General features: G+C 36.5%; 1 protein-coding gene across 9 annotated transcripts in view; it reads right to left on the reverse strand.

Moving 5' to 3' along the window:
- RALYL (RALY RNA binding protein like) overlaps positions 1 to 14,168 on the reverse strand; it is a 359,319-nt gene that overhangs the window by 28,315 nt on the left and 316,836 nt on the right. For 5 of the 9 annotated variants that reach the window (XM_072327242.1, XM_072327248.1, XM_072327249.1 and 2 more), the window contains 2 exons: positions 8,035 to 8,082; positions 4,418 to 4,581 (listed from right to left, as the gene is read on the reverse strand). In XM_072327242.1, the coding sequence (XP_072183343.1) occupies positions 4,418 to 4,581; positions 8,035 to 8,082 (212 nt within the window). Of the gene's footprint in view, positions 1 to 3,655; positions 3,737 to 4,417; positions 4,582 to 8,034; positions 8,083 to 14,168 lie in introns of all 9 variants that reach the window. The other 4 variants (XM_072327245.1, XM_072327247.1, XM_072327241.1 and 1 more) reach the window with 1 other exon arrangement.

The following is a 14,168-nucleotide window of genomic DNA, read 5'->3' on the forward strand; positions in this document are numbered from 1 at the left end:
ATAATTTACTTATTCAAGATTCTTATTGTCTTAATTTGCAGGGAGTTGTGCAAATCTTCAAAATCATTCTCCTAGCATAATTCAGCTTTCAGTTACTTCATTTTTAGGAATGAAGAAGAGGAACCAGACTGCTCTAAGCAGCATCTGCTGACAGGATATATGCTGGAGCAGGGGGGAGGTCAGAGGGACCCAGACGGCCTGCCAGCCTCAGCCATTCTGAAATTCTCTGATTCTGTATTTCTGTAATTCTGTGGTATAGAGCTTGGGAATAATTTTAGGATCTTTAAGCACAGAGATAAAATGTAAAGACTGTAAATACTGTACTTCAAGTGTCTTGCTTTGAGTACGTAAGTTATCCATTAAAAATAAATTCCTCTAATGATTTGTTTTCAAACTGTTATCTGTCAAGAAGTTCATAAAAATTAGACCAGAGCTGCATGTATTTAAAATACTTATCTGCTTTTTAGTAATATAATAGGAAAAATAAAGTAGCTTACTGTTTGTTATTGTTGTTTAATTAGGAGATAGCCAGCAGATGACAGATTCGCATATATAGCAAGCAAAAGAAATTGCTAATGCAATTCCTCAAACACTGGCTAGCTAAATATCTTCAATGACTTTGAGATGCAAAAATTGAAGAAACAAGTGAAATTTGAGGATGAGCTAGAAGGTACTTATTCAGAGTGAAATGGAATAGGAGTCAGATAATTTTAAGCAATGTTTCAGTACAAAAACAAAAATAAAATAAAATGAAATTCAAATGCACGGAAACACCCCATCGCCCTCACTTGATTGACTAACAGCAGAACTCCTGCTCTTAACCTGGACACTCATCAGCTGAAAAAGACAGACAATTATCCTTGGGTATAGTTGTTTATTTGACAATAGGCTATCTCTACAACACAGCCACAAAAAAAAAAAAAAAAAAAAAAAAAAAAAGAAAAGAAAATTTCACACTATAATGTGTAAAATGAAGTATTTCTGAATATAGGTAAATAACAATATCATTATATAAAGATCTGGTGAGAGATTATTTGGAATGACACACTGATTCACTGAATTCTAGCAAGTATATAGAGAAAAGATACATGGATGTGACTGTTAGAAGAAAAATCTTCAATATTACCTTTTTTATTTCTGCCCAAGGAAAGAGGAAGGTCAAAGAAGTAAAACATTTAAGCTAAGGCAGTGTTGATGAAACAAATGGATGTGAACAAATGAAACAGACTTGAGCTGCAAGTTGGTGAAACAAATAGAAAAAGTCTAAATACATCTACAGCAGAGCTTAATCTATTTGAAAAAGGATTAGATGGTGTGGCTACTTAAAACAATACAGAAGCAGATTCAGTATCCCTTTCCATTTTTCTGTGGTGAATATAAGAGCCTTCTAGAACACATCCTGCATTTAACCATGTAGCACAAAGGAGACGTCACGCCCAGCTTAAAAAGAGATATACATTAAGGTCAGTTACATTTTTAGAAATGAAAGTGCTAAAGTTGAATTACAGCAACATTCCTGAAATGTTTGAGTCCCTCTAATTCTACTAATTTGAGAGAGGGGTTCATCGTATTCTGACCTTTACTCCTAAACATATGGGTCCATTTTCTGAATCCAGTTTGAAAGTGGAGAAGAATTATGAGAACAGTTACATTTCCTCAAATCTGAAATGTCTAGTAGAGTAAATGATCTCAGGAGAATTTTGATATTTGGAAATGAAATCTTCCAAGCTTACGCAATAACATTTTGGCACAGAAACATGGAATTAAGCTGGTGTATGGCCTTGAATGCCACCAAAGACAAAAATAGCATCCTTACCCCAGATTAAATTTCTTCATTGAAGAGATCCTTTATTTAACTAACAATAAATTACAATTAGAATCAACATTGTATTAGTTCAAGGGTTTTAAGTTAACACTATGGAGTAAAAGGCAACAAAATATTAAACAGCTTGATCCCACAATTCAATATAAAAAACTTTTCCAATAAAATGGCAAAAGTAGCAGCAGAACAAACGTTCTCTGCTTTTCAGCTTGAAGCCCCTAAGGAACAGCTTGGTTATTTCTCTGATAAACATCTTACAGTAAGCTGATTACATTCCTGACCAAGTCAACAAAATCATGTTTCTACCTTTAAGATTAGTTGGCTGGACTTGAGAAAGAGGGAAATAATTCTATGGGGAAATCAAGCATGAAAGTGTATATTGTGTGCCTTAGTCCTCTTAAAAATAATAATAATAATAATAATAAGCAATTTATTTTCAGATATGCTGCATGTAAAACAGAGTATTCTCTGCAATTTTTAAAGCACAATAAATGTTCTCTGTGTTTCAATTATCATAATAAAAAACTGTGGAAACCCAGTAAAGATCAAAACGAGGGCCTATGCTTTTAGTGATTCATTAGCTGGATCCAAAGATAACCTTGTCACCTGGAGTTCTAATAATGACATATCACAGAATTCACATAGCACTTAAATACATTGAAGAATACTCTCACTGAGGCACAACATCCTGATCCCACTTCCATAAAATAATTTACAGGTTCTGCAGCTTTTGCCATGTTACACAATGTTTTGGAGGTGTCAAAGAAGGGGGTTTTAGGTACTCATACTTCAACAAAGGTTCAGTCCTATAATCTGCAATTAGCACTAATCATTGCCACGGGACTATAAAATCTTTTCTGAAATGCAGAATGAGTAATAAAGCAAACTTAGCAATTATTTTCAAGAGTACAAATCTAGGTGTTGGTGTAATATGCTCAGTTCTATTAATGACAGCAAAAATCCAAGTTTCTGTGTGACAGATTTCCTTGACATCTCCTGGGAGACAATGCATAAATATATATAAAAGTTCACCTGAAAATAATTAATCTTCTTGAAGGCAAGTGAGTGAAAAAAACCCATATCTACTAACATGAAGATATTGAGTTATAGGCTTTCTCTTAGACTGATATTAGGAATCATATTTCAGGAACTGAAGAATGAATAAGATTGGATATGCATAAGTGGATTTGTTCAAGACATGTATGAAAATGTTCTAAACACATGTTCATCCTTCAGATAACAAAGGAAGTGTTACTACTCCCACACATCCACTTATGGTGCAAATGAACTTCATAATACAACATATAAATTCATGTTTTCCTGTATCCTAGATTTTCAAGTTCCCGCTGTTGGTAACAGACATCTTTGCCAGTTCATTCTCAAGAGACTTGTGTGTGATTAGGCTGTCAAGACAATAGATCCTTGGAGGTCATCCTTATCAAGAAGTGTCCTGAGCTCCTTGTTACTCAGCGTACCACGCTATCTTTTGCTTTGCTCATCACACTTTCATTCTTTCAATCACATGCATATTTATTACACATTCTATTTCAAGGTCTTGAATGCCATCACTTCCTACAAAAAGGACCAAGAATGGTTCCCAAAGGACACACTAAGGTTCCATCTTCTTTGTTAGTGTGCGAGATTTGGGTAGGTTATACAGGTAGAGTATGAATTTTTCTCATCCTGATGCCATAATTAGACCCTTTTCCAGTAAGATGTACTGTTGTTGTGGATTCACTTTATGCTTAAGACAGTAGGATGCTCTGTTGGTTGGCCTGGTACTGCAAGCATGTTATTGCAGTCCCTTCATTCTTTCTAATATCTGATCCCTACCTGATCTTTCTCTTCCTCTTCCAGTGACGTTTCCAAGGGCAGTATCACTCCACATAAGGGGCAGGGGAAGACAGGTGGGTGCTGAAAGATGCATGGAGAGGAGGATGAAGTTCCTGAGAGATACTACAGGGTGGGGAGGTTGGTGAGAATGTAGGAGGAACATCTGATGTTTGTCAGCTCTTCTAAGGCCAACTCAATAAGAAGGGGTTGAATAGCCCCAAGTTATCAACCCCGTTTCACACTCCCTTTACAGCAGGCAAAGACATTTTGCCTCCATTTTCAAAGGAATCACAAGTAAAAAAGCAAACCCAACCCAACCTCCCCCTCCCTTCCCTGACCCAGACCACCCTCTGTATCTCACATGTGAATGAAAACAACCCTCAAGACTTGACAGAAAGCAGTGTTTCTCAGTCTGTCTGTAAGAAGATTATTAGGTTTTCTCTATGATCAGCTGTTCACAAGATCTCATGGTGCATAACAGTCAAAATGATTGGAGGGAAATTTCTGAGGCCAAGGGAGTGAGGCTAAAGATCAAATATTTTCAAACAGAGCTATTTCCGAATTACAACATTGTTCTCTTTGACTAACACCAAAGGTGTAGCACCTTCACTAATTAAGAAAAAAAAAACAAACAAAAAAAACAAACAAGCAAAATATCAAGGGTAAGAAATAACTGCAAAAGAGCTATATATTGGAAACTGCCTGTATGCAGCAATTAACATGAGCATTGCTGCAAAATCCAAACTCGTACAAGCAACTCACATTTTGATCCTGAGGAAGAAGTCCCACTTGAGGTGGATCGTGATGTTCCTTTCACAGAGAAAACCCCTTTGCCTCTGCGAGTTGTTGTAACAGCCACACGAGGACGCTTCAATGGTATCACTGCACGAGGTGGTGGGGGGACACGTCCATGATAATCAAACAACCTAGAAAAAATGAAGTCAGCTGGACTCCATAAAACCTTCTGTGATTTCATGTCATGGAAGCCCTGTCAATTAAATTTTCAAGTTATCTTTGAGAAAATTAACCTTTGAAATCTAATCACTTTATATCATAGTCAAATTAGATTTCAAGGACCTATGCACATTAAGTGTCTTATTCAGAGTTTAGTCACAGTCCAGTGCATAACTCAGATTTTGCATCATTGAAACGAGGGAGGGTGCTTTATGGGACTCTGTTATTTGCAGCATGGAAAATCTATAACCTGCTTTCCACAGATTCAAATCATTTCACTGTACACAACAATAGTACATTTTATTGTAGTGACAGTAAGGCTCCTTTATTATATGCATGACTTGAATTCTACTTTTCTGCTATTCCTATAAACAGAAAAATGAATGAACTTTTCTGAAACCAGACATCATCATAAAGAAATATCCTGCTCATTGTAAAATATCCAGTAGTTTCTATTGAGGGAATTGTATATCCTATAGAACTGACAGAAAAGAGGGCCCATCACATCCACTCTTCACTGAATAACAAGTTGATGTACAATCACTGAAATACTAAAGCATGATTAATAGAATAGGATGTTAGCCTTGTTCAAACCAAACTACTACCTATATTCAAATAATTGCTACTACAGTCACTAGAAGATATTCTATAAACAAAAACAAGTAGCGTTCTCAAACAGAATGCTCCAATCTTAGAAAGTACATTTAGCAACAGCAGCTGATTAACCTGTATAGAAGAAAATAAAGACAACAGGAAAAGTAATCAAAAGTTAGATATACTTAAAATGTAAAATGCTTTGGCTCTAAACAAAACAGATTAAGAAAAGAAAGTTACAAAAATTAAGACTTTCAGTTCTGATACCAAAATAGAGGGACAAGCAACATTATCGGGAATATCTTGTGTTCTGCTCACATGCTATTGCAACTACTAATTATGTAAATTTGTAACAGCATGTTTAATTTTCACAATTCTAACCACGGTTTCCCAGCTGGGTGGATAGATATATATTTGAAAACAGAGACATGAGAAACAGTAATTAACTGCCCCACTGTCTAACAGCATGCTGATCAGAAAGTGGAATCAAACTTAAGTCTTCTAGCCCATTTTCTGGCAAGTAAACACCTAGCATTTAAATCCTGGAATCCTTCCAGTTGTCTGCACCATAATCTTATAAACAACATAAACAAGGCCTCTCCATTTCTTTAGCTGTTTACAACATATACCATAAAGTTCCCATCATTCATGTTAAATTTGAATTCCATCACTTTGAATGTGCTGTTTGAATTAGCAGTTTCTAACTACTGTAAGCATAACTAAAATTTCTGTATAATTAAGAACACAAAATATACATTTTAAACTTTATTAAACATTATGGTTTGTTGTCACTCATACCCTTTATTATATTGGATCATGTTGGTCACAGTCTCTTGAGTGACATTACTAGAACAAAATATTTCAGAAAAACTCTAAGTTACAAAGCAGTAGATCATCATGCAATGATTTGTCCAAAGCTGATTTTTCATATTTGTATGAAGTTGTTCATATTTCAGTGACATGCCTTCTTGTATAGTCAACAAATATACAGAGAAGTATTGTCAGATTTGTATCCACAGACTGTAAAGCTAGAAGGATTATCACGTTGGAAAGGGATAACTGGAAACAAATGGAAAATGCTCACCTGTGTAGGCTTGCTGGGAAAACTCCCAGGGGAGTGATCTCTAGAAAGAGACCCTTCCCCAAAGGCAATCAGCCCTTAACTGGGTCTAGGAGAGGTGCAGCCAGGCTCCACCCCTTCTGGTCACACAGCTGAATTGCCTTCACCTGTGCTCCCACGGCTGACTCATTGCTTGCATGAGGTGGTCAATCAGAGTTTCAGATCAGGATTCAACAGTTCCCATACATTTCTTTAAAAGGTGCTGCCTTTTGCTAGCTTTGAAGTACATTCCCTAATCTCTGTGCTTGTAATTTGAGAAATGACTAACAGAAATCTTCAGTTCTGGGATGTATGTATCTAGAGGAAAAATGAGGAAGGAATCTTTATTAGGGATTGTCATGACAGGACAAGGAGTAATGGTTTTTAAACAAGAAAGGGTAGATTTACATTAGATGCAAGGAAGAAATTCTCTACTATGAGGGAGGTGAAGCACAGAGAAGCTGTGGATGTCTCATCCCTGGAAGTATTCAAGACTGGTTTAGATGAGGCCCTGGACAACCTCATCTGGTGGAAAGTAGGGCCACAAAGGTTATTAGAGGTATCGAGCACCTCTCTTATGAGGAAAAGTTGAGAGACTTGGGACTGCTCAGCCAGGAGAAAAGAAGTCTGAGAGAGGATCTCATTACTGTTTATAAGTACATGAAGCACAGAAGTCAAGTGGATGCAGCCAGATTCTGTTCAGCAGCGTTCTGTTGTTCTATTCAACAAGGGACAATGGGCACAAACTGCAACACAGGAAGTTCCATATGAACATGAGGAAAAGCCTTTTTTTTGTGAGGATGATGGAGCACACAGGAACACGTTGCCTGGAGAGGTTGAGTCTTTATCTAGAAATTTGTTCCCTTTTGATGCAGACCAGGATATTTTTGGCCTTTCTGTGCTGCAAGTTCACACTGCTGGACAGCTTTTTGTCCACCAAGACCCCCAAGTCCTTCTCTGAGGGGCTGCTCACAATGAGTGTTCCCAGTCCGTACTCATATCTGGGACTGACTTGACCAAAGTGAGACACCTTGCTCTTGGCCTTGTTAAACTTCATTAGATTCTTGTGTGCCCACTTTTTGAGCCTGTCCAGGTCCCTCTGGACAGCATTCCTTCTGTTGTATCAAATTCACCATGTATCCAAATGAATACCTTAAAATTTTGACAGCGCTGAGCTAGGCTGCATGAAGGTATTCGTCTCCAATTGCTCAAGTATCCTCACTCTTTTTCCTGCTATTGAAATACACACATTGTTCTACTTCTGACATCCCTTAAGGTCCTTCTAGACTTCTTAACATTCTTGGAAGACAAAAACATATATTTCAGGAGACAGTCCATATCTTTTCATACCCTTGGTTTAAAGAAAAAGATACAAATATCAGTACTGAAGAATTTTGCAGCCATTGTGTGTTCCTGAGAAAGTAAGCCTAGAAGAACTCTGTCGAAAGAAACACTGAGCAATTAAGCTACTATTAAAATTTTCAGCAAAGAAAATGCCCCAGTACCTCACAGAAAATGGTAATACCAAAAAAAGCTGTGAAATGAGAGAGTATTGGGTGGTAATCTTCTCTGTTTGTGATATATTCAAATAACCTACATCAAATACACAATAGAAATGATGAAATGAATAATATACAAAATCAAAACAGACTTGCATAACCAAACAATGTGATTACATTATAAACAAACAGTAGAAATTGTGTAGAATGTACAAAAATATAACCACACTTACCGATTGTAGAAATCATCCCTGTAGTAATCATAATCAAAGACATAACCACTGTGGAAAAAACAACAACAACAACAACAACCAAAAAAACAACTGAGAAACAAGAATGTATGGGCTTATAGCAAAAATATACACTGATCAAAACATTTCTGTTAATATTAGCTTACTCTCACATTTCAAGCCAGTTTTGGAGTCCCTTTACTTCTGTTACTTAACCATATATTACACATTCTGTTTAGCAAAGCTGCCATCAGTTGTTACTCTTTAGTAAATTTGGAAATGTGAAGTCTAGGATGAGTAGAATATTGAAAACAGTTGACAGTACATATAGAAAGGATTTAACACACCACACTGCTCTGAAATTAGATAATCATTATGGTGTAATACCTCAAACAATCAATTAAGTGTGCAGTCTTATACTGAAATGCTCTACTTCACTGTCAAAATTAGTAGCCTAGGAAGACTGTTAAATGCAATAAAGATTGGCAAATGAGTCAGCAGTGGAGGACTGAAATTAGACAATAAATTAGATTAATGAAAAATGTTAGAATGGTTGGATTGTTGATTTTAGAATTCACCAAATCTTTTACCATAAACAGAAAAGGAAAAATAATTAAGAAAATGAATGGTGTAAGTAATGTTAGAGCTAACTTTCCTCTCAGATTCAAAAGAGAACATACATACATACAGAAATAAATATAGGTAGGAGATTACAAATGTCTAGAAAAATATTATTTTATGAGTTGTCAATTGTGAAATAAATCCTTCATCACTCTTCTTATGTTTGCATTCTATTATCCATTTTTTCCCTTTATGGTGAAGATATAGCACTGAAGCTCATCTCAAACACCCAAAAAGAGAACCAAAAATAATAAATGTTCTGTACACAAATTTGCTTTGTCTGACTCGGAGCAGAAACTAAGTTTTTTTTTACTTACCTTACTAGGACAATTATTAAGGAATAAAAGACATGAAAAAAGAAAGTATCACAAAAAAAAAAAAAAAAAAGAACAAAATAAGAAAGCAGAAAGATAGAAAGGAAAGAGAAAGAACAAAGGAAGAAGAAAAAAACAACCATTGAAAATAAAGGTGAAAAGCGGCATATTAATGAAGTTTGTCCTCAAACAGAATGGTGTTCTGGACTATTTCTGCTCTCTGATGAATTTTTAGTGCAGTTTGTAGTATAGGTCAAGAATTCTTGAATTCCTTAGGTTTGTTCTCCCTCATTCTGTAAAATCATTTTCCCAACTTCTTACCTTTGCTAGCTCTCAGTGCTTAAAATGGAAAAAAATAAAAATAGAGTGGACAGACATAAATTACCTCATTTACTATTTCATCCTGCAGCTTTTATTTTGAGGGCTTGCTATTTGCCATATCTGCAGCTTGCAAAAACACCCACCAAAGGAGCTGAAGGTTAGGGTGCAGTTTCCACCTCTGCCTCGGATAAAAGCACCCAAGCCCCTAATGATCAGAGAAGTCATGCCATCTACCCATTTAATGCTGGACCAGTATTGAAAATCATGGGATTCACCAGATGAAAAGTCCAGATGTTGTCCTACTGTTAAATTGTTTGAGAAACAAAAGCCCTGCATGCATTTTATATGAAACACTTATTAAATTAAACAGACCTGGGAGACTAAAGCCAAGAAAAAAACTAAGCATCTGGTTAAGGAATTAAAACATTAAATGCTAATATTTAAAACTTATATGGCAATCATATTTCTGTATTTCACCTTCACGCAATTCTAGTAAATTTTTCCTATACATCATATCAGCTCTTACTTTGTTTTTCACTAAATAGCCAGTCTATGTGAAACTAAGAGATAGTAAAACTTTTATTTTATTTACAGTTATCCACAGTTTGCTAATAGCTTTATTTAGCTGCCTGATTAATAGCTGCAATAATACTGCACTTAATATTCAGTTTGTGTTTTTAAGTAAAGAGGACAGACAATTTGAAGAAAAGAAATTCAATTTAAAAGGCCTGTCACAGGAAACCTTTCACCTGGAATGATGCTAATTTAATTTACATGAAGATGAAGTAAATTCAGTTTTTCAAGGTTAAAGACCATGAAGCCAATGAATGATAATTCACTTGAAACCAGCTGGTGTAAGGATGAAGGGCGCTCAGTTCTGGGCCCTACAATGTACTCTGAGAAGCAAGGTTTTGTTATTTGGAGCAAGCTCCCCCGTGGACAGAGTGAGACTGGACTTTTGAAGTATGTAATTATTCATATTCAAAATGTCATGACAGAGAAGTCTCAAAACCACTCCTGGGAGTGATGGTGCTGGGAGGGCGATTTCAGGCAGAGGTCTGAACATTCCAGGTCCATAGGACTGAGAAAGGGTTGGAAAAAGTTCACAAGTTCCTCAGATGAATATAGTAGGCAGAGAAGGCTTTGGATTCTGTTGTGGGAAACTGCAAGAAAGAGCTTCTGGTGTGATAACCAAATGTTTACCTCCCTCCTTCTACTCACATTCTGCCACTGCATAAATGAGGAGATCCTCTCACACAGTATTCCTCAAGTACAGTATTCTTATACAGAAAAATGTGATTTAGCACATTTCATTTTTTAATTTAGTGAAAAATCTAGGATTATCTCTTTCGAGAGAAGTAGTTCTGCACATCAGTCAGCTACTAAGAAGTTCATTCTTTTGTTCTTTTCACTGTTTGTGTAACTTCTGCCTTGAAAATGGACCACTTTACAGTCCCTTTAGCTTTACCAGTGTCAGTTTCAACCCACTATTTCCCATGTGGTCTAATGTTACTGTTGGCACCAGAAAAAAGCAACACATATTGCAGCCTGATTATCTCGTGGCAACATGATTCATGGGTTTTTGTAAACTTCTTGGTTGTTTGTATCAGTTACCTATTAAAATATTTCATTGCTTTGCAAACATCTGATACTGTTATTACGGCAGCCCAGAAACATGTCGCTCATCAAAATTAATCATCTGATGAAAGCTTTAAAGTCTGCAAAAATATAGAAGAAGAGCATCACTCTTAAGCTATTGTGTTTTTATATTTTCACCAGGACAAACCTCAGCAGTTTTCATCAAATATTTTACAGCAGAAGCTATCTAAAATGACTTTGATACAGATGTTGCCTCTAACATGAAAGTTAAGGTGCTTTGTGTTTTCATATGGTTTAGTTCTGCAACACCCTTTGCTACTGAGATAAGAAGTACTGGTTTTCTGAATGTTTCACGACAGTCATACTCTGAAATGAGCATACCCAAGGCTTCAGCTGCAGCAAACATTATCCAGTTCACTCATCCTGTCCATCCATCTGCCAAAGAATTACTGACCTTATGGCTCGGATATGAAATGTAAACATATTGTGGCTTTTAACAGTGTGACCTGCTAGCAAAATTGACAAACTAACAGGAGATGGTTTGCTTCCTTTTCTAATCTGGGCATTTTAAGCTAAGTCTTCACAACTCAAGGGCATCCCTTCTAATTGAATCCCATATCCCACAGTGTGGATGCTGGGGACTATAGCAGGAGCCAGGGAGGGAATCTCTTTTTTCCCCACAGGCTATTCAGGATCTCTCTGCATTGGCAAAGGGCATTTCTGTGCAGAAGCATTGCTCATAAGAACAGAAAATAGCTAGTTCTGCACACAAAATGACTCCTATCTGAGGCCATTGACAAAGATGTGGTATCAGCTAATTTGTCCTAGTACAAAAAGCAGAGATGGATGGGTTACTGTGAGCCCTCAACATAGCAAGAGGCTCACTTTTTCCCCCTTTCTTGTCACCTATCCTTTAAGAAGTTGGCTGAATTCAAGATTTTGTCATGGAGATAAGACATTTACTTTTCCAAGCTATCTAATAAAATGACAGAAGGAGAATAGCATTATAGAACCTTATCTGCTCTTGACCCTCACAGAATAAGACAGGTAGAGAAGCGCAGGTCTAAAGTGCTGAGAAACATCATCATGGTTCCTTTTTTGTCCCCATGATCTGGGTCTGTTTCTCCCTCTCTGAAACTTATTCTGCAGTTGCAGCAGCAGAGGCAATGCAGCAGCATCACAGCTACAGCACTGAGCTTCTGAAGATGAGTCCTTTGCTTCAACAGTTGGGTTAACAGCCCATAGATGCAAGACATTATGTGAGACCCTTAAAGATCTGGGGTTTTATAAGAGCAATTCCTAGTGCTCTTGGTTGTGAAGCAGTTGTTCTGTACATGTATTGTAAAGGCTGTTATCCAGAGATAACAATGGGAACCCAAAATGGATGACCTAGAAAAAAAGAAAATTTCCTGCTTTTCAAAACTTTTTTTTTTTTTTTTTTTTTTTTTTATTATAAAGTGGAATGATGATGTTTCACTTGTAATAATACTCTAAAGACATTAGACTATGAGTGTGATTAGTATAGCTATGTCTAGAACCATAATTACTCACACTTCTACAGCTCAGGGACAGACAGAAGCTTTGGTCAGTGCTGAGGCAATGAAAGTGGGAAATTAGCACAGATCACTAGCACTGAGATCAAGGTGACTGTAGGGTTCTCAACTCCTTGGGAGTTATTCCTTAGCAGCTCACTACCCTGTGTTACAGAGGCTGCGAGAAATTACTCTTGCAGTGTAGAATACCAAACATTCAGGAAGTCTGAAGCAGAGAAGGGTTTAAAGGAGCCTGTGAACTGGTAGTGTCAGCACTTTCAGAATGACGCTGAACAGGTAGATCACCTACCCACAGATACAAACACCTCCGCAGCATTAACAAGAAACCTGTCTACGTGATGTTGCTATTAAAGTGGAAGGCAGAAAGGCACGCTAATGCTTACACTAAGGCAAAGAAAACTTACCAATATTAAGTGTTTCTGTTAAGAAAAAGCCACAGATCCCTTTTCTGACCAAGTACCAAGGAGGCAATCTTGTACAAGTTATCTCTTATAGATTAGTTTTACTTAAATACTTGTCTTACTTAAATTCAGTGTGCCTGAAGAATAAGACCCCAAAGATCAGATTTTCAAATCTATAATTCTGTTTGCGTTCAGCTTCCCTGTGCACATCAGCAGACGCAGTCAGATGAATTATGTTTCTCATCTCCAAAATAACCCTCTGGATGCTATTATCTATTTATTTACATGATTATGTTGTATATTGAAAATATACTGATACTATATTGCCTCTCAAATACTGTGTTATATGCCCACATACAAATTTTATAACCTAATGGTCACACTGTTTTAACATACTTTGTTCCAAACACCAGTTAGTGTAACTTCAATGGAGTTACTCTCATTTCAGAAGAGTTAATGCAGCAAAAGAAAAACAACTTCTGTTATTTTCTCAGAAACAAGAAATTCTGTTGTGCATCTGAGTCACCCTTAGCTAATATCACTGTTTTTCCCCACATGTACACAGATGTATTTGTAAATCATAAATGTTGACAAACCAGACATAATGCATCTTAATTCAATTGACAGCACTATCACCATTTATACTGTCAATTGCTTCTCTGTTGTCAGTGCTGGATAAAAATATTAAATACAAAAGCAATATTCTCTTAATCAAATTCTTTTTAGAAAGCACATATCAATGTAATGGTTGAAGCTAGTACTCCTGTCACTTGGAAAATCATTTCTCTTGTCATGTAAAAAGAGTGCTAGAAATTGCTTCTGTCGAGTGCAAAATAGAATCAGTCTAAACTGACATGATATTAAAAAATATAGAGAGAAATGAGAGGAGCATAACTAGATGATCTGGGGAATAAGCACTGGCAAGTTTCCCAGCAAGAAATTAATCAGATGGCAATGGCTTCCATGAGCTATTAAAAAAAAGCAGAGTCTTTGGATACTTTTCAGCGGATGGTTACCCACGCTCCCCAAAGACAAGAATTAAATTGGCGCTAATTAACACGTTAATTGATAAATTCACCACCGGTTTCCAAAGCTAGGGGAATGTGTGGGCTGAATCCTATCTTTAATTTAAAAATTATTCAATTTTAATTAAGGATGAAGATTATGGTAGAAGTGAAAGGACATTTTGCAGTTCAGACCATATATAATGTAGAGGAAGACAACAGTCTCCACAGTCTACTTGTTGCTGGTATATATTTTACTAAAAGACAAATTTTTGTCAGTGATTCCTTCAGCAGATATATTCTTGAAGATTTATCACAAAAGGG

Source organism: Excalfactoria chinensis, chromosome 2 (genome assembly GCF_039878825.1).
Source record: "Excalfactoria chinensis isolate bCotChi1 chromosome 2, bCotChi1.hap2, whole genome shotgun sequence".
Lineage (NCBI taxonomy): Eukaryota > Metazoa > Chordata > Aves > Galliformes > Phasianidae > Excalfactoria > Excalfactoria chinensis.